At 53.6% G+C, this 17,883-nt stretch overlaps 8 protein-coding genes across 8 annotated transcripts; 2 read left to right on the top strand and 6 right to left on the bottom strand.

Annotated features, from left to right (window-relative positions):
* Positions 1-129: 129 nt before the first annotated feature.
* DACRYDRAFT_103889 (uncharacterized protein) lies at positions 130-1,163 on the bottom strand (the record flags this gene model as incomplete). Its single annotated transcript, XM_040767835.1, has 2 exons — positions 130-498; positions 1,107-1,163. The coding sequence occupies 2 exons, from the start codon at positions 1,161-1,163 to the stop codon at positions 130-132; spliced, it is 426 nt and encodes a 141-aa protein (XP_040632297.1).
* Positions 1,164-1,418: 255 nt separating this feature from the next.
* On the top strand, positions 1,419-3,488 carry DACRYDRAFT_19911 (phosphoglycerate mutase-like protein). The gene is made up of 6 exons (XM_040771718.1): positions 1,419-1,602; positions 1,651-2,139; positions 2,193-2,257; positions 2,305-2,354; positions 2,409-2,482; positions 2,545-3,488. Exons 2-6 carry the CDS (start codon positions 1,835-1,837, stop codon positions 3,479-3,481), a joined length of 1,431 nt encoding a protein of 476 aa, XP_040632296.1. The 5' UTR covers positions 1,419-1,602; positions 1,651-1,834; the 3' UTR covers positions 3,482-3,488.
* Positions 3,489-3,655: 167 nt separating this feature from the next.
* Positions 3,656-4,891, bottom strand: DACRYDRAFT_103887 (uncharacterized protein; the record flags this gene model as incomplete). The annotated part of the gene is made up of 6 exons (XM_040767834.1): positions 3,656-3,913; positions 3,960-4,025; positions 4,078-4,319; positions 4,372-4,450; positions 4,551-4,777; positions 4,825-4,891. 6 exons carry the CDS (start codon positions 4,889-4,891, stop codon positions 3,656-3,658), a joined length of 939 nt encoding a protein of 312 aa, XP_040632295.1.
* A 1,197-nt stretch (positions 4,892-6,088) lies between these two features.
* On the bottom strand, positions 6,089-8,529 carry DACRYDRAFT_113532 (uncharacterized protein; the record flags this gene model as incomplete). The annotated part of the gene is made up of 3 exons (XM_040769649.1): positions 6,089-7,471; positions 7,525-7,595; positions 7,647-8,529. The coding sequence occupies 3 exons, from the start codon at positions 8,527-8,529 to the stop codon at positions 6,089-6,091; spliced, it is 2,337 nt and encodes a 778-aa protein (XP_040632818.1).
* Positions 8,530-9,629: 1,100 nt separating this feature from the next.
* DACRYDRAFT_113531 (uncharacterized protein) lies at positions 9,630-11,241 on the bottom strand (the record flags this gene model as incomplete). Its single annotated transcript, XM_040769648.1, has 3 exons — positions 9,630-10,933; positions 11,002-11,161; positions 11,212-11,241. The coding sequence occupies 3 exons, from the start codon at positions 11,239-11,241 to the stop codon at positions 9,630-9,632; spliced, it is 1,494 nt and encodes a 497-aa protein (XP_040632294.1).
* A 503-nt stretch (positions 11,242-11,744) lies between these two features.
* DACRYDRAFT_19910 (uncharacterized protein) lies at positions 11,745-14,049 on the bottom strand. Its single transcript, XM_040771717.1, has 3 exons — positions 13,797-14,049; positions 13,588-13,747; positions 11,745-13,523 (listed from the first exon to the last, which is right to left on the bottom strand). The coding sequence occupies exons 1-3, from the start codon at positions 13,824-13,826 to the stop codon at positions 12,019-12,021; spliced, it is 1,695 nt and encodes a 564-aa protein (XP_040632293.1). The 5' UTR covers positions 13,827-14,049; the 3' UTR covers positions 11,745-12,018.
* Positions 14,050-14,696: 647 nt separating this feature from the next.
* On the top strand, positions 14,697-15,938 carry DACRYDRAFT_103883 (uncharacterized protein; the record flags this gene model as incomplete). Its single annotated transcript, XM_040767833.1, has 4 exons — positions 14,697-14,752; positions 14,816-15,486; positions 15,534-15,858; positions 15,905-15,938. 4 exons carry the CDS (start codon positions 14,697-14,699, stop codon positions 15,936-15,938), a joined length of 1,086 nt encoding a protein of 361 aa, XP_040632292.1.
* A 489-nt stretch (positions 15,939-16,427) lies between these two features.
* Positions 16,428-17,771, bottom strand: DACRYDRAFT_113529 (uncharacterized protein; the record flags this gene model as incomplete). The annotated part of the gene is made up of 5 exons (XM_040769647.1): positions 16,428-16,893; positions 16,941-17,108; positions 17,161-17,331; positions 17,381-17,505; positions 17,570-17,771. 5 exons carry the CDS (start codon positions 17,769-17,771, stop codon positions 16,597-16,599), a joined length of 963 nt encoding a protein of 320 aa, XP_040632291.1. The 3' UTR covers positions 16,428-16,596.
* Between the last annotated feature and the right edge of the window lie 112 nt (positions 17,772-17,883).

Genomic DNA, 17,883 nt, shown 5'->3' with positions numbered 1-17,883 from the left:
TAGCAGGAGGACCACGAACTACGCAAAGTCTGCGAGGCCACAGGCTGGCCGGTTCACAAAATTGAGCGTAAAAACCATTCAGGTCACATGCAGGTTCGCCAATGTTCCGACATCCGGCTGAGTGGTTTATCAGGTTGCAGAGTGGAACGGAACAGGGGCATTCCAGTCGATTCGGGTTGGTATCATGTTGGAGGTAGAGGAGCTGGAGCTCGCTCCAATGGGCGTGGGCGACGAAGACGGTCTCCTCACATTGCAAACCAAGGCCAACATGCTCGGGCCCTGCACCTTCTCCACATCAATAGACTCGCCGCTCTGTAACTGCACAGGTTCCGGGTCGATTATTCGCAAAGTTTCGTGCAAGTTGACGGTGACCGTTACGATGTACCCTGTCCACTCCTTCTGCTCCCATAGCCTCACAGAGTCGACTGTGTGATTTCCCAAGAGGCCCAACAAGTCATCATGAGCTTCGAATAACGCCAAAGCCATAAATCGAGTAGCCTGGTTAGCCAGAAATCGCTTGATCAGCTTGGAAGAGTAAAAGGTTTTGTGATGCACCTGTCTGTACTGTACGTGGGCCCAATGCAGCGGTTGCTGAGCAAGCACGTGACACTGAAACGGAATAACGGAATGAGACCACACAGCCACCCTTCAGAGGGCGCGCCCACGAGCTCTGACTAACATGAGGGAATTCCTCCGGTACCAGGGGGCGAATATGACATGCGCATCTCCAGCTTTGTCGCCTCAGTCTACGACAAGCTCGATGCTGGGAATACGGGCACAAGTGGCGCGTAGCGGAACACTCCACATTAATATTGTACGCAGCGATTCACATGGGGCGCATACCTGCTTGAGCTGAAAAGCAACCTCGAGGGTAAGGTCGGCGGAACGAACGAGGACATCTACAGACGCAATATGGCGCACGACTGCTCGATTGCTCCTGTCATGGATGCGCTCCAAGTGGCGAATGAATACTAGCCAGGTATGGACACGGAGGTCGTCTTTGAGCTCTACTCAAAGGCGGCTCGTGGTTCATCCGCGTCTTCCTTACAGATAACTACCCTCCAGGCACTCTTGATATAGTCACATACGACACGTTCCATGCGTACCTCGAGACGCTTGTCGGAACGAATGGAAGCGAGCTCTACGCTTGGTGGAATGGCCATTTGGCGTAGTCAGACAGTGGAAAAGAGGCGCTTTGGGTTTCGTAAATCTAATATCTGGTTAAGCGTGAATCATACCATCGATTTATTACCGCATGACCGATCTATACTTATACCATTGATGCCGACTATATCGGACTGTGACTGACACCAGTCTCGCAGTCATACCAATCTTGATGGTCGTGTGAGTCGAGACAAGACTGACATCGCATGCTCTTCCCTGCACGTGCGTTGATCCCTACCTTCCCTATTGGCGTTCAACATTCCAGCATGCTCACAAACGAACAATAAACATTCCCAACAAGAGCCACACGTCCGCCCCGCCGTAACATATCCTTCCTTTTCGGATATCCGGAGAGAGCGCGTGTGCGAACCGGCCACGTTCCTCGATATCGGAAACAGACCGCCTTACTTGACGTTGTTCGTATTCACCAATTAAAAGGTAAGTACAACATCTTGTCCAGTCTCTCAAAGGGCTTATGCGCACCAGATTGGCACGTTCGCGATCACAGCTGTCGAATCAGAAGGAATGAAGCCCGACTTGTGACGTACGACCGACAACCAAAGGGTATAAAGTCGATCCCATGTGGTCGCCCTTGGCTTCTCTACGAGCGGTCATTCCTGTCCAGTTCCAGCTCGCACTCTTTGCTCAGGTCTCAAGCCTCATCAGATTAATGTCTGTCCTGTCAAAGCTCGTTCTCGCCGTCAGCGCGGCCGGCTCTGCCGTCGCTACGTTCCCGAACATCACCCACTACCCGCCCTTGAACACTAACTGGAACAACCTGACCTTCGCGATCAACGGTACTGGCGCTCCGGGCATCTACAACTCGTCTGTCACTCCTGATGATATCTACTCGACTGCATATAACTGGTGTGCGATGCCCCACGTTCGTGCTAAGGAGTACCAGAATGTCGACTCGAGTTACAAGCTCGAATACGTCGAGTTGATCCACCGTCATCACAAGAGGACTCCTTATGCGTGAGCACCCTGAAGTGCCCTATATGCAATATGATGCTGACCAAATTAAATAGCTCTAACATCTTCCCTAATGGTGCGGAGGACATCCTTTGGTCTTGTGATGGCGAGGGTCCTGCTAGTGCGTAGCTCCTCAACGTCAGAGCCCCACTAAATACGCATTTTTAGCTTACGGAAAGAACGCAACTGGTCCTGGTTCAGAAGTGATTCCCATCCAGGTGCGTCTGGGTGTTATATGCACAGCTTATGACTCGCCCTGATATCGAATTTAGTGGTCAGCGTTCACTTCTCCATCCAACCCTTTCACCACCATTCAGGGTTTCAATGGCTCCAACTGCCAGTTCCCGTGCGTTCTCTTTATGCCCCTGCACAACTCGCCTGCTAAACCCAGAACACATCGCTTCACAGTCAGATCAGTGCGGAGGGTATCGCTGATTCCTGGACCCACGGGTTTGACCTTGCGTCCGTGTACAAGGAGAAGCTCGGTTTCCTGCCCAAGGAGCTCGATCCCAACCGCATGCACTACCGCGTCACGAACAACGTGATCACATCCCAAGTCGCCGGTGGTCTGATCAAGGCGATGTACCCCGATCTTTCCGGTTACCAGGTGCTCATCCAGTCTTCGTCTTTCGACTCTCTCGAGCCAGCTTTCTCCTGCCCCGCAGCCAGCGCGGTCAACTCGGGATATCAGGCAGCCGGAACCCTTTGGGCCCAGCATCTCCAGCTCGCCGCTCCCGTGTATGACAAGCTCGATGCTGTCTCCGGGATCCCGCGTAACGATACTGGCGGGTGGCACGTTTCCTTCGACCACTACTACGACAACCTCTCTGCCAAGCAGTGCCACGGTTTCCCTCTTCCTTGCAATGTTAACAACAGCAATGTCTGCGTTGATCAGGAGCTCGCTAACACCGTCTACCGTCTCGGCAACTGGGAGTACGCATACAACTTCCGTCTCGCTCAGAACTCGACTCTCTATTCCGCTACCCACTACGGCGCCTGGATCCTCGAGATCAAAGCGCACCTCGAAGGCAAGGTCGCTGGTACGAATCAGGACATCTACCGGCACAACATCGCACATGACGGCTCTGTCGCTCCTCTCATGGGTGCTCTTCAAGTGGCGAACATGTACTGGCCGGGTATGGGCACGGAAGTCGTCTTTGAGCTCTATTCCAAGTCTGGCTCGTTCTTCGTCCGCGTCCTCCTCGGAGGCCAGATCATGCAGACCACCACTCCTATGGGTGCGCTTGACCTCATCCCTTACGAGTCCTTCCATGCGTACCTCGAGTCTATCGTGGGAACGAATGGCAGCGAGCTATACAAGTGGTGCAATGGCCTCACACACTAGACTTTGTATAAAGAGCTTCGCCTTACTCCGTTAATTGAATTGGGTTTATTGGTGATGAGATTGTGTGCCCTTGGTTGCCAAGAGTCGAATCCACGCCATGTTCGGATGTGCTTATTCCCAATATAACATTTGATGTGGACAACAACCACAGGTTAAACAAAGTCCATCACTGCGCTACGCTACCTCTGACTGTCCTTGTACTGACTCGGCAAGCTCTGCATCACTCCCCAGCTTGTATCCTGAATGATCTTCATCGAGCATCGCTTCGTCAGGGTGTACATTCCGGTTGACGGAGATAGCGATCGGACCCAGGCCATGAGAGCCTCCTGTATGCTGCGAGCGGAAGTAGGTTGAGTCCATTTGCGATCGAGTTGCGCCCAGGCCAACCCGAACGATAAGGACAGTGAAGGCGATACCAATTATCGGATTGAGCTGATAAGATATTAGCAGGGTAGCAGGCACGATGAGGCCTACTTACGATATCGACCATTATGAACTGACTGTTGGATCCAGCGAGGTATGTAACGAGGAAGAGGAACAGAGTCTGTCATGCCGAATTAGAGCTGTTCATGACTTTCAGGTAAATTCGCACACACCGTCACATACATGATGCCGGATTCCAAAAGAACGGCAATGATAGGTCGAAGGCTGGAAGTTGATGTTCGTCCAATGGATGTGTTGACTTTCCATATCCGGTACACGATAAGCGTGAGCACAATGATATTTTGCGTGAGCGTGAGGCTGAGCACTGCTGTGATCCATTTGCCCAGATTAATGACGAAAATCGACTCGGCAGGATTCATCTCGGCCATTGTCACAATCATCATGCAATCCACCACTGCTGAGGCCTCAACAAGACTGCAAACGTCTTTTGGATCCCAGATACGCACCGATGCTTGCGACCCATAGAAAACAGGGAAACGCTATGATCCAATAGCTCTCCGTCCACACCACCCAGCATCGGTATATCTAAGAAATAATTCAGCTAAGTTCGGGGAGTTTACAAAGATGGACTTGCCAGGATGGCATCGGCCAGCACCAAGTACGCGCAAATGAAGGCAGTACGAACAACTTCCTCGAGACTGTTTATTTGTTCGAAATACGCAATAGGTCCACCGTTTTCATCGCGAAGGTATATGAACCCCTTTTGCGCCCTCGCATATGTGAATGCGAGAGTGAAAGTACTCAATACGAACATTCCACATGACCCGGCGAGGAGGATATAATTTGGTCGCTGCGTCTTCCGTTTGTAGATGAGGACATAAAAAGCGATAACCAACAAGACAAGGAACACTCCTGAGTAATGCAGTCAGTCCAAATCTTTCCTATCACTAGAAGCGTACCATAGAGTAAGGCGCTACAGAAGAAGCCGGCAAGTGTCGCGACGTCTAGTGCAAGTGAGTCTGCCATCCTATGTACAGAAAATGAATGAATGGATTGGGGACGGTGCGCGTCCAATGCACTTTGAATTTATGGAGTTGATTGCTAGTTGCTAACGAGGGAAGCAAGTGGCCAGATGGAGGGACGTATGGGAGCCATGAGAAACTGTCGTCCGTTGTGGTAGATGTACCAGGCTCCCTTAGATAGGCAAGAGGCGTCCCTTCCTAGGAGAAGCGGGGTCGACAAGTTCTGGTTCTGATCTCTGCTTGCGGTTTGCGTGGGAGCGAAAGAAACCTGCGGGTCTTCTTTTGGTGGCATGAGCAAGTAAAAATGACTTTCACATCTCTTCGGCAGTACTGCTGCGGCCTCCCCTCAGCTTGCAACGGGCTCGTTAGGGGTCCACAGCGAGGGAAAGTACCCAGCGGGCTCTTTGTCGCACAAGCTCAAGGTTCGGTGCACCCGCGAATCTTATCGAATATGTCGACTCGAATGCAACCTCTGATCGGTGGCCAACATCTATTACGAGAATCTGTTTCTGTTTACCCCATTCAGAACGAAGAGTTGCTTCACACTCCAGCATCGTCAGAACCTCTTGCGGGGACAGAGGAGAACTTGTTTCCGCGGAGAAATGTTAGAAGCGAAGGCATGCAGACCAATCAGGGTCGAGTACCGCTGGCACTGCGGAGCTGTCGGGAGCTCACCAGTGTTGTCGTCCAATGGCCCGGATGTTCCCGTATCGTCTCGAGAAGGAAAGGTTCCCACATGTACGACAGGGGGCAACATGCCTGAGCTGCCTGGGGAAGCTCGAAAGGGTTGGTCCAGCCGGGAGTACATGTCAGACATCGCGAGATGGAGACGATCGCTCAAGGAAGACTGGTAATTCTCAGTAGAAATGCAAAGCTGGACTGCCTGTGCCCCCTTCTAAGCCATCAGACGTGAAAAAAAAGTACGTTACGATGCATATGTCGCCACGATGCCGCGTATTGACCAACCACTGTAAGCCCCGAAAAAAGTCCCAAAGTATGCGCCGAGACCTGTGCGCTCAGCCATCGGGTTCAAGTTGCGCTCTATGCCAGAGCAGCGTTGTACTGTCTCTGGACCCTGCTACTGGGCTTCCGAATGGAGTTGCTTGGATCGAAGGTCGGCACCTTTGCAGAGACTCAGTCTACAGCGCGGTCAGAGAGCTTGTACGGGATGTTATTGCAGCACTACAACACGGTCAAATGCTCATGCACTGGGAACAGGCCAGGAATTCAGAAGAGTGGTTTGGCCAGTAAGGTAGAACGTCGCGACCTCGACAGGTTCCACGACGTCGACCACAAGCGTATATGTGCCGGGATACAGGTACAAATCCCCATAGTAATCGGCGCGAGCGATCGAGCCTAGAGTCAGGTCGAAATTGACCACCTGCGTCTCGCCGGGTGTCACTTGACTCAGACGAGTGTAAGACACGAGTGAGCTCTTCGGGTACGGTGCAGGGCCAAATTCGCCGGTCAAGTATCCGAGGGCAACATAGTCTGAAGTAAGGGAGCCCGTGTTGGTAACCTCAGCGGCAAAGACATCGAAGAATGCCTTGTCTAGCCATGCGCTCGATTGTTTCGCCTCATTAACGAGGGTGGCAATGTCGGAAGACCGGGGAGAGTGGTCCTTCAGAGCCGCTTTTGCGAAGGTAGTGTAGTGAAGACCGTAACCGAACGGCAAGACCAAGTCGCCGCTGTACCACTTGTAGGTACGGCCGGGAGTGCCAAGTGCGGGATGCAAGCGCATGTCCGTCATGGGTACTTCGTTGATAAAATTTGCTGGGTACTGAGAGAGCGGAAGACGTCCGGCAGGAGCGCGACTGCCATACAGTATGTCGATCATTGCCGTGCCACCATCTTGGCCAGGATAGCCGCCCCAGAGCAGTCCGTGTACCTTCGGGTTCTCGAGCAGAACAGTATCATCGATCTGTCCACCGCCCATCTGATACACGATCAGGTGAGTAGACACATTGGCGAGCTGCGCAATGAGGTCAAGCTGGTTGCCGGGCCAGGTGATGTTGACCCGATCCATGGCTTCGGCTTCGACCGTAATATCAATGCCGCCAATGTACAACGTAAGATCGGCAGTCTGGGCAGCGGCAAGCGCCGCGGCAAAACCGGCGGTAGAATTGGATGTTATGTTGGTTCCCAGTACGTAGGTAACGTTGATCCCGCGCTGCTGGAGGGCGTACAGCGGACTGTGGAGGAATGGAGCAATACCCTGATAGTTGCCTTGCATCTGTGTGGTTGCATTCGCCCACGGACCAATAAGCGCGATATTGGTCATTGTTGAAGGCAGCGGCAACATATCATCAATATTCTTGAGCAGAGTGATGCCTTCCCATGCAGCCGTGTAGGCGAGTTGTTGAGCATAGTCGGTGTTGATATTCGCCCAGTTGTACTGCCTATAGATCTGCCCCTCGGCCGGATCGAAGTACCCGAGAAGGAACAAGGCCGCGTAGGAGCGGATGAGCGCACGATCGATATCCGTTTGGTGGAACAGTCCTTGTTCATAAGATGACGGCAGCCACTCGGCGTAAAAGGTTCCGCAATCGAGATCGGTTCCAGCCTTCAATGAAACTGCGACGGCCTAGAAAAAACGCATGAATTTAGCTTGTGTCACAGTTACATTTATTGCCTTACCTGCTCCGGCGTAATGGTGTAGTTATGCGGATAATAAATGTTCGACACGGCATCGCAATCCGACGTAACGTCTACAGCTGGGTAAACACAAATAGCTGATTGATAGAGAATATGCGACTCACAATGCGCATTGAGACTTTCCGAGTCGGGCTCCCATCCCCAATACGTCCTCAGCAGACTCTGCAGAAGGTAGTCGTTCGCGCAACTGGGGATACCGTTCACGGCATTGTACGAGCACATGACACTAGTGACATTGACGTCCCTTGCGCACGTCTGGAAAGGAGGGAGGAAATATTCCACCAGGTCCTGGTTCGAGATCACAGCATCGAAACCGTAGCGCGCATATCCGCCCCAGTTTTCAAGGTCGTATCCAGCATAGTGCTTGCATGTTGCAACGAGCTTCTGATACTTGGGATCGTCACCACCGAATTGAAGACCGGTGACAAGCTTGGCAACGTATGAGGCGAGATGGAACGGGTCCTCACCGGGGGTCTCGAGAGAGCGACCCCAACGAGGGTCGCGTACAGGATTAATGTTAGGGGTCCAGAAGTCGAGGCCGGAGTGGTTGAAGTTGTTGAATGCGCGAGCCTCAGTGCTGATAATTGTTGCAATGTCATAGATAAGATTGTCGTCAAAGGCCGCACCCATGAGGATCGGCTCGGGAAAGGAGGTCGCGTAGCTGAAGTTCTGCCCGGCGGGAGCGAAGGTGACACCCGGGCTGCTGGCAACACCGTGCAGCCCTTCACTCCACCAATTGTAGGGTGGCAAACCGAGGCGAGGTACACCTGGGGAAGCGTTGACGGTATTGTTGAATTTCTCCGCCATCGTCAACATGCCGACTAGCGCACGGGCGCGAGTAAGCGGGTCCAGCGCAGAGTCGCATACTGTGGTGTTTGCCAGTGGACCTGCAAGGCAATCAGGGAATAGCGCATGCACGCAGTTGGCTAGTGCAAGCAATAGCAGGAAGGTGCAGATAGCACGAGGGTTAGAGAGTCTCGAGCCCATGATGGCAAATCGGGGGCTGAACTTGACGACGGGTTGTCCCTAGCGAAAGCTCTCAGTGCAGCCAGCACTGTGCAGTATTTCAACCATTGCCTCATTTCCGGAGCTAGTACAGTCATAATATGAGCGAAGAACAGACTTTAGTGCAATTAAAGTGGAGGGCATACACTTGAGTACCATCCGAGTGGTGAGATATGGACTTCCACCGTCCTTCTCCCGCACGGTCAACCATTACAGTCCGGTCGGACCATATGCGCAAATGAGTTATAGGCCGAGCAAGAGACAGAAGAGCCAGAGGCAGGGCAAGAACCGGCGAGTCGCCAGCTGAGGCTACGTGTTGGTCGTCGAAGGTCTTCAAGCCCCATTTGGCAAACGCGTGACGCATCTCGACAGGTAGAGTTAGGCAACTTGACCGGGCGAGAAGCTGGTTCTAGGGACGCCGACTGAGGGCAAATGAATTACCGCGATATGGAGAGAGCATCGGGGAGAGCAGGAGCTTGCGAGGGGTGTGTGCACTAGATGGAGATGGTGGTCATGCGTGGAGAAGCGCGGTATGACGCGACGCGCCAAGCAGTCGATACTATTTCTCCGATTGGTGATCTATTTCGGAATCGGCAGAGGCATATCCGCAAGCTCTACTCCTATTTTGAGCTACAAGATATTATCATCATTAATGAGATGCTGAAAGCAGACGCTGTGGATTATATACATATGCCGAAAAGAGCGAGAGCGCACGATTTGGGAGGCGTGAACATGTGCCGAAGAGGTTTCGCGAATCCTCCCCATGCAGCCACACACACACTTCCCCGGAGCAGCTGAATGTGGTGAAAGACACGACGTTCGATCGGCGGGGTACGTACGATCCTGCGGGGTAAACGGGATTGTACTAGAAACCACTGGGGAAAACGATAAAAAGAGATGACAACTCTCACAGCGGATTGTTCATGATTGATGATGGATACAAAATGGTGGCAGGGATGACCGGGTGCCCTGAGATGACCAAAAGGAGGGAAGCAGATATAACCGGCTTCCAACATCGAACGAACAATGCAACTTAATATGACAAAATCCTTCCATCTCACCAACATCCGACCGCGAAAGCATCAGTATTGGTTTCCCCCGTGGCTCTGCTCGTAAGCCGGAGGTGCGAAGCCCGGCTGTTCCCTCCCCGCCGAATCGAGCTCGCTTTCCAGGTTCTCCTCGCCAGGGTCTCCTGGTGCTAGTGATTGCGCAAGCCGGGAAAGCTCAGCAATAATCCGGTTGACGTCGGAGCTAAGCTGCTGTAGGCTTGGGAGAGGTGCCTCGGGACTGAACAGATCATTCGGCGCGGACAGCGTAGCGGCTGAGGAGAGGACGGTAGAGCTTGTGGGGAACCGTTGTGTTTGCGGGGAAAGCTCGGACGGGGAAGCGGTTGTGCCTCCTCCCCGTGATGGGCCGACTAATACCAGTGGGGCACTTCTCGACACGAGCGCATCCGCCGGTAGGACTGCCGCCTGTGCTATCGATGGTCTCTCTCCCGCGGAGAGGATATGGTTCTCGGGCCTCGGGTGGACCAGTCTTCCCTGAACCGATCCTGTCGCCAGCGGGAGGGAGCTGTCACTGTTCGCTTGTTCGAGTAAGCGGATGGGTTGGGGCTGGGCAGCCAGCTTATGTCGGTGTCGTAGAAATAGGAAGGAAAGCAACAGGAGGAACACCAGTCCGCCAGTGATACCACCGACGATCGCACTGACGTTCGCTCCCCCGCCCGAAGCGCCAGATGAGAACCAGATGACCTCGATGTAGTCCAATGTGGCAAGAGTACCATTCGCCATGTTCGTTATTGATATATTCCTCCCTACTCTCGTGTCCAATCCCATCGCAAAGTATCTCAGGCATCTCTGGAAGACGTACATGTTGACCTGCGTGCCGAAGGCCGTCGTGGTCAGCATGACTGTCCCCGGGCCCGGGGTCACGTCGACCTTGAAGAGCCCCGTACTAGTGGAGCACGGCCCATAGAGAAGCACAGCATTAGCGGCGAAGCTAAGTGAAGCTGTGGAATTGAACACGTGGCTCGCATGGAAAGTGTTGGCTCCATTGACTTCGGTGCTGTCGCTGAAGTTGGGGTATTCGAGCCAGTAGGAATCATAGGAGATGTCCGTGCCCAGGTCATCAAAGACGTAGGGACCGACCTGGACGTTGGCGAGACCTGTGTCGTGGGAGATGACAGCATAGGTGAAGGAGAGCAGAGCATCAGGGGAGGAGGGTGAGGTGTTGAGCACAACAGTGTGCATGCCGGGAGAGAGTCCCTGCGTTGACCCAAGCACCTGGTTGGCGGCGTCGAAGGATTCGGTCGCGTTTCCCCCACCATCGATGGAGAGCATGACGGTCATGGAGTGGGTGGCGTTCCCATAGAAGGCGATTCCGCTCCCTGTGAGCGAGATCAGTCCCCCTGAGGCATTTCCAGGAAGATGTATATGAGGAGAGAACAAAACGCACCATTGAAAGACACGCTAACACTTCCTGCCACGCTTGTGATGTGCGCCGTGCTGCTATCACACACGTAGGAGCCCGTATCGGTGCACGTCGTTCCCCAGCCCGTGCTGTTATCGCCCGTGAAGGCGTTATAGGTGAACATGGGGGATATGGCCAAGACCGTCTACTGGCGATCAGCATTGCTCACTATGAGAAGAAGTGAAAAAGACGCACCAGGTTCCAGATACTATTCTCGACCGTCATCCTGCTCTAGCCCAGCTTATTGGCAGTTTCGGTATATGGAGAGCTTTGCCATCAACAGCAGTGGGCTCCAGCAGCTTGATTATAGGACCGATCCATGGTGTTCAGCCTAATCATACCATATCGACACGCGGTCAAGAATTGCAGGACAAGCACAATGCTGAGATTCGAATAGAAGGAAGGAGAGAAGGGGCAAATCTATCAGGGCATCAGGGATCGCGCGTAAGGACCAGGACTGAAGTACAAACGGCAGAAGATGTCGCAGTTCCCACTGGTTTCTCATATGGCTGCTGTCCGCTTTACATGTTGTGCAGCTACTGTGCCGATGAAAGGGACTTCATGCAAATACGCCGAGGTTGCTATGCTGCGTTTGACAGACGGCACCTTACCTGCAGGGGCAGGGGCAGTGCATGCAGAATGTACGTAATGCCCGATCTTAGTTCTATTTATGATTGTTGGACACCAGCCGTGTTTGTCCATAAGACGTTAACATCTTGCAGTTCCCTTGGAAGTGTTTGTATTAGTGTACATACTGTACTAGGAACGGATGAGACGAAACGACGTGCCCTGGAGAGAAGGTTGGAGCAAGAACGTTGGTTGATGATAAGTGACAAGATAATTAGATGCACTGGTGTGACCAAAAAGAGAAGAAGAAGAGAGACAATGGGCGTACAACGCCAACAAGCAACATAAATGAATACAACAAGAGTTCACCAGTTTACCAACATCCTCCCCAGCACCAAAGAGTCCTTGAGCTAACCAACGTCGCCTCCCACACGTTCAGAATAACTGGTTCCCTCCATGACTTTGATCATATGCCGGCGGGGCAGGACCAGGATGCCCTTCGTTCAGATCCAATTCGCTTTCCAAGTCCTCCTCCCCCGTGCCTCCCGGTGCCGGTGGTCTCCCGAATCTCGAAAGCTCAGCGATAATCCGGTTCACGTCGCTGCTGATCTGCCGCAGACTGGGGCTGGGGAAATGATAGTTGACGTTAGAGGCTATTGTGGCAGCATAGGGCGAATGAATTGATGTGTTGGTAGGAGAGGGCTGTGTTCGTGGTGAGGGTTGGGAAGGGGAGGCTGTTACGCCTGCTGCCCCTACTGCGGGTACCAACGCAGTCGTTGAGGCGCCCGGACCAGCAGCAGAGGACGGCGCAGACGGGGTACTGCCTGATACGGGAGCACTTGGCAAGTCGACGCTGTTCGGTGCGCTGAAGTCACTTGGCGGTGCTCGTGCTCGCTGACCAAGGGCATAATGTGCCATCAAGGCCTGTTTTTGGGACATCGACGGTGTCCCGCCAACAGAGAGGACCTGGCTCTCCGGTCTCGGGCGACTTTGGCTCGCCGACCCCGAGCCCACCCCGGAGGCGAGAGGGACTATACTTGAGCCCGTTGCGAGCGCGGGGGAGATCTCACTGTCTGCTTGGTCAAGGGACATCCGGGGCCCGAAGGGCTCGGGCTGCGCCCACAGCTTTTGTTGGTGTCGTCTGTAGAGGAGGAAGAGGAGAAGAATGAGACATAGCCCGCCTACACCGCCGACTACACCGCCGACGATGGGACCGATGTTCGTTCCTGATGAGCCACCACCTCCAGTCGTCCCACTCGCACCAGAGCCCGAAGCCCCAGGACCCGCAGAGGAGAGTCCGACAAGCTCCACATAGTCCAGGGTAGCATACGTGCCATTCTCGATATTCGTCATCGATATCGTCCTCTCCACTGTCGGATCCAAGCCCATGGCGAAGTACCTCAAACAGTTCTGGAATACGTGCGCGCCGACTTGCGGGCCAGCGGCTGTCGTATTCAGAACCGTCGTTCCCGGTCCCGGGGTTACGTCAACTTCGAATAGCCCTGTGGCTGCGTAACATGGTCCGTAGAGGAGTACAGCACTCGCGTTGAACCTCAGCGAAGCGGTAGTGTTGTACGCGTTGCTCGCGTGAAAAGTCCCAGTCGCATTGCTCTGGGAGCTGTTGGTGTAGTTTGGGTAATCAAACCAGTATGCGCCGTACGAGATCGATGGGTTCAGGTCATCGACGTAGGTGATATCGGGCTGGGCGTTGGCTAGCCCCGTGTCGTAGGAGATGACGGCTTGGTTGAAGAAGAGTAGTGCCGCGGGGGAGGAGGGGGAAACGCTGAGCAGGGCTGTATGCGCTCCGGAGGAGAGGCCCTGTGCCGACCCGAGTACTTGGTTGACGCTGTCGAAGGCTTCGGTTACGTTGCCCCCACCGTCGATGGATAGCGTGACGGTCATGGAGTTCGTTACGTTCCCGTAGAAGGCGATTCCGTTCCCTGTGTCGATATCAGTTCCATCGATCTTACCACAAGAGCGCATATATGTGGAAATAAGACGTACCGTTGAACGTCACGCTGATGCTCCCCGCTGCGCCCGTAACGTGGGCTGTATGCCCATCGCATGCATACGCATCCCCTTCAGTGCAGGTCGTCGCCCAACCCGTGCTACTATCGCCCGTGAAGAAGTCGTATGCGAACATAGGGGAGATGGCGGAGACCGTCTGCTGGTAGTCAGCAACGCGCGTTACTTGCCAGATATGAGAGACGTACAAGGTTCCAGATGCTGTTCTCGAGTGCCATCTTGCTCTAGTCCACCTGGGCGGGGGTATTGACTGAACGCAACGTTGTCGAGATCCGTGATCAACGGCGCTGGTGTGCTCTAGTAGTCCGCGCTGCTCTAATTGCGTGAGGTCGACGGCAAGGACAGCAAGTAGTCAAAGTAGGGCCGCGCTCAAGCAGCAGAATACAAGAGAACAGTGCTAGTCTCCTACTCTCAAAGTAAAAGGGAAGAGAGCAAAGAGAGACCATCAGAGCAATTGGGCATCGCCCTCTGTCAACGACATGAGCGCCAGGGACGTGTGGGAAGCGATCGAAGAGGTCGATGGCGCGCGAGGCATGACCCAGGGATTCGGTGTCAGCCTCTTCTTTACCCATGTGCAACACGTCTTCTCAACATTCCATTATCCATGCTTATCGGAGCAAATTCATGTTGTCCCTTCTACGCCCGTGAGTACAACAATCACGTCAATATAAAAATTTACCACCGACATCAACCGCACTGGACAACGGAAACGAGTTTTTCGACACCGGTGAGGCAGTGCAAACGATCGAGTCTGAGGCACATACATTCCTTGTCTGATGATCTTACACTGATTCATCCTCGCAATTTAATTTTATCCACCCAAACGGTAATCCGATGTGGCCGTGACATTATGGGTGGCGTTGTCGGGCCCGTTGATGGTTGTCGAACAATAATCATTAGTTCACTTTTCTCATCAACATATCACTCCTTTCCAAACGTGCGGTCATTTTGAGTGATCGACCGGATGCGCTGACCGATTACCTGCTGCCCGATTTGAAACCGTATGACTTGCAGCGTCGCGGAGTTGACATGAGCTCCGAGCGCCGCGGATCACCGTGTGGCTGTGATCAAGTTCCAGAACGCACGTGATGCGGGCTTGGCCGGACGCGGAAGAGGCGGAAATGAGAGCACGTGATTGTTTCCAGTAATATCATAGTCAAGGGGAACACCGCAATGATCAACACGGCACTACACAAACATCGAGCAGAACGTCCATTACACCCTCCTCATCGTCCACCCTGGCTCCTCCACCACCCCCACCGCCGCACCTCACCATCCACACTCCTACCCACTCCCTCACCCTCCCACACACACTCAACCAAGACTCTCTCCAAAACCTCTACGACCGTCTCACACCCAAGCTTCATCTCCCACATCCGCAGCGCGTTGGCGCAGGATGGGTCAAGTACGCATGGGAAGGCGGTGTCTGGTCCTTGGACGATGATGCAGATTATTTCATTTGGGCATGGAGATGCGCTGGCCCGGAGCCCGAGGCCGGGGAACAAGCACCGGGTGCTGCGCCTGTGGCAGGACAAACAAATGGGGCGGGAGCAACGATACAGCGCCCGCAAACCCCAACATTGCACGTACGCGACCCACTCTCCCCTCTTCCCCAAGCTGGGGAGTATCAGAACCCGTCATTCTATGCCTTCCAACGTCCTGCCTCCTTCGTTGACTCGCGTCCATCTACCCCTGGGTATGGACGGGCGCGAAGCATTAGGAGCGTGAAGAGCACCAGGAGCGCTAAGGGAGGGAAAGGAAAGAGTGTCAATGGAGATATGGAAGAGGGGACCCCAGCATGGAAGAAGCGCTTTGAGGACTTTCACGCCGAGAATGGGGTCAGGACTGTCGTGGGCGGTATCGGGCCAGTGAACAACGGTTCGTTCCCCGCTACTCCATAAGCTGTTTACCCTGACATCCATCAGTACGCATGCTTCTCAAGAAAGGCTACCGACATGTCTACCTTTCTCGCTCATTCGCCCTCTCTCACGGGTTTATCCCCTCCAACGCCGCTCCAGGCATGTACGGCTACTCCGGGCTCGTCTCCCTGGGTTCATGGCCCATCATCATCGGTCCACTTGGGCGTGCCGTCAGCTGCCCAGTCTATCTAAGCGAGGAGGCGCACTTTGATGTCGTTCTTGGGCGTAGCTTCTGGGAGAAGAGAGGAGTAAGGATCGATCCGAGTGATTCGACTAGGGTGTGGTGTCAGGATACGGGCGAGAAGGTCGAGTGTGATGTTGTTGTTGTCAGGTGCGTGCGATGTGATCCGTGCGATCAATGGGCTGATGAGAACTAGGGACGGGAGAGGCGAGATCGTCACAGTGACGTAGACGATAATCCCGTAGACGATAACCCTCTCAGAACAGGACAGACGGGACACCTCGAAACAGTTACAGTAATCACGGTATCCCTTCACTTGGAATTTCACTACAGTTGTATCTGCACTTCATGTATTCTTCAGGTAATACCACATCGCTTGGGAGTTCTTCAGTGGGCAAGAAATTGGAGTGTCCGCACCTGATTATCTCGAGACTATCCCCGTGGGAGGACGGGACGAATTGCGATCTGCTACTGGGACACAAGGAGACCTTCTCCAGATTTCTCCTCATGGCACTCGTTGGACACATAGCCAGTTCCGAGAACAGCGGATGACATGGTACTGATATATGATTATATGATTCTACTACTGCAGGCTGGGGACGGCGCGCGCCGATCATTCAATATGTAGAGTTGGTAACGTACAATAAATGGCCCTCCAAAAGATCGCGCCGTCCCTGGAATTGCCTACTGTCCAGATCTACAGAGCAGGTGTCCAGGTTGTTAAACAATGACACGCGGTATATCTGTGAGGGCGCCGCCCACCACGCCGTAGACGGCGAGCCCACCGGCTCCTCACCGGTTGCCTCCGTGATGCAGTGTGACAAACACTTGTCGTACCTGTGTGATGTGCTATAAGATTTGAAGTACGTGCGATCCGGAATGCAATTGTTAGTCTTCAGGGTTCAAGCGCCAGAGCTTCTCAAAGAACTCGCGTTCTCCACCAATCACATCCACAGCCGCAATGGGAGGGATCCGTGGTGAGTCGTCATCCCAGTCAATACAATAGTAGCCTGCAGCACCTGACATATGTGCTACCTTTGCACAGAGCCTATGTATCCGAATAAGGTTCCTGGAAGGCGGCGGTAAATTGCTGTCGCTTGATCGAAGATCCACTTTTTCTAGACACCCCGCAGGACACGCCGCAGGACCAAGAGGGGTATCCAGATGATACACCCCTTCCTCTTCCTGTTCCACAGTTAGCAAGCGCGTCTTGAACAGTTAGAGCAACTGACTGTCTCTTCAAGCCATAAATGGAGGCGATCGAATGAGTCATGAATAGTCGAAGAGATTGTCCAAACATTCTCCAAACGATGTATGCATGGCCCGTCCACAAATAGCGGAAGGCCCTCATCATCGAAGATTCTTGCTAGAATGGTTAGACCAGTGGCCGCCTGGAAGCGCTTCTGATTATCAGAACCACTTTAAAAGCCCAGAAGGTCCATATATGCATACGTTCGATACCTTGGTATCAATATGCTTGAAGACGGCTGGTGGAATAATGTGTGATAGCGTGGTGCAACAGATGCCACCACTATCCGCGTTCCACTCTACCACACCGGCATAGACCGAGTTTTCATCGAGCTGCCCTGTGGCTTGGCACTTGAAACCGTCTCGCTGCAGAGCCTATGAATGTAATATGAGATGAAGACAGCAGGGTACACTTGTTACGCACTCGAATCTTCGCCGTCCCGGGATCCAGCGTTCCTTCTCGGAGCAGTAAGGCATATCGGTCGACAGCATTGTCGAACGAAGTACGGGAAGGGTGTGGAGATGGCTCAGGAGTTTCTCTACGCCTGACTGAATATCACGAATGGGTTAGAGCCACATCAGGTGAGGCACTGTCGCAGGGACAAACACTCACAGATACCCAAGAGATTCTGAGCGTACAGCTGACCTAGCTCAACACGCTCCTCGCGCGCCTCACACGACTCGATCTCAGCTGCTAGCGTATACGCCCCATTCGGAATGCAAAGCGCAAGCTCTGAAAGCAAGTGGCCAAGCAAGCGGGCCACGGCAACCTCCTCGTTGAGGGGTACGCCAGACGGTGGTTCAGACTCATCCATGGCGACCTGCTGGTCTTGTATGCAAAGGTTATACGCACCCTGAAGGCGTTGAGGTAGCGTTGGCAGGGGTTGTAGAGGAGTGGGTGTATTCATGCTCAAGTCCAGTGATGGG

Source organism: Dacryopinax primogenitus, assembly GCF_000292625.1.
Source record: "Dacryopinax primogenitus strain DJM-731 SS1 chromosome Unknown DACRYscaffold_2, whole genome shotgun sequence".
NCBI lineage: Eukaryota > Fungi > Basidiomycota > Dacrymycetes > Dacrymycetales > Dacrymycetaceae > Dacryopinax > Dacryopinax primogenitus.
This window is presented reverse-complemented; position numbering and strand designations above follow the sequence as displayed.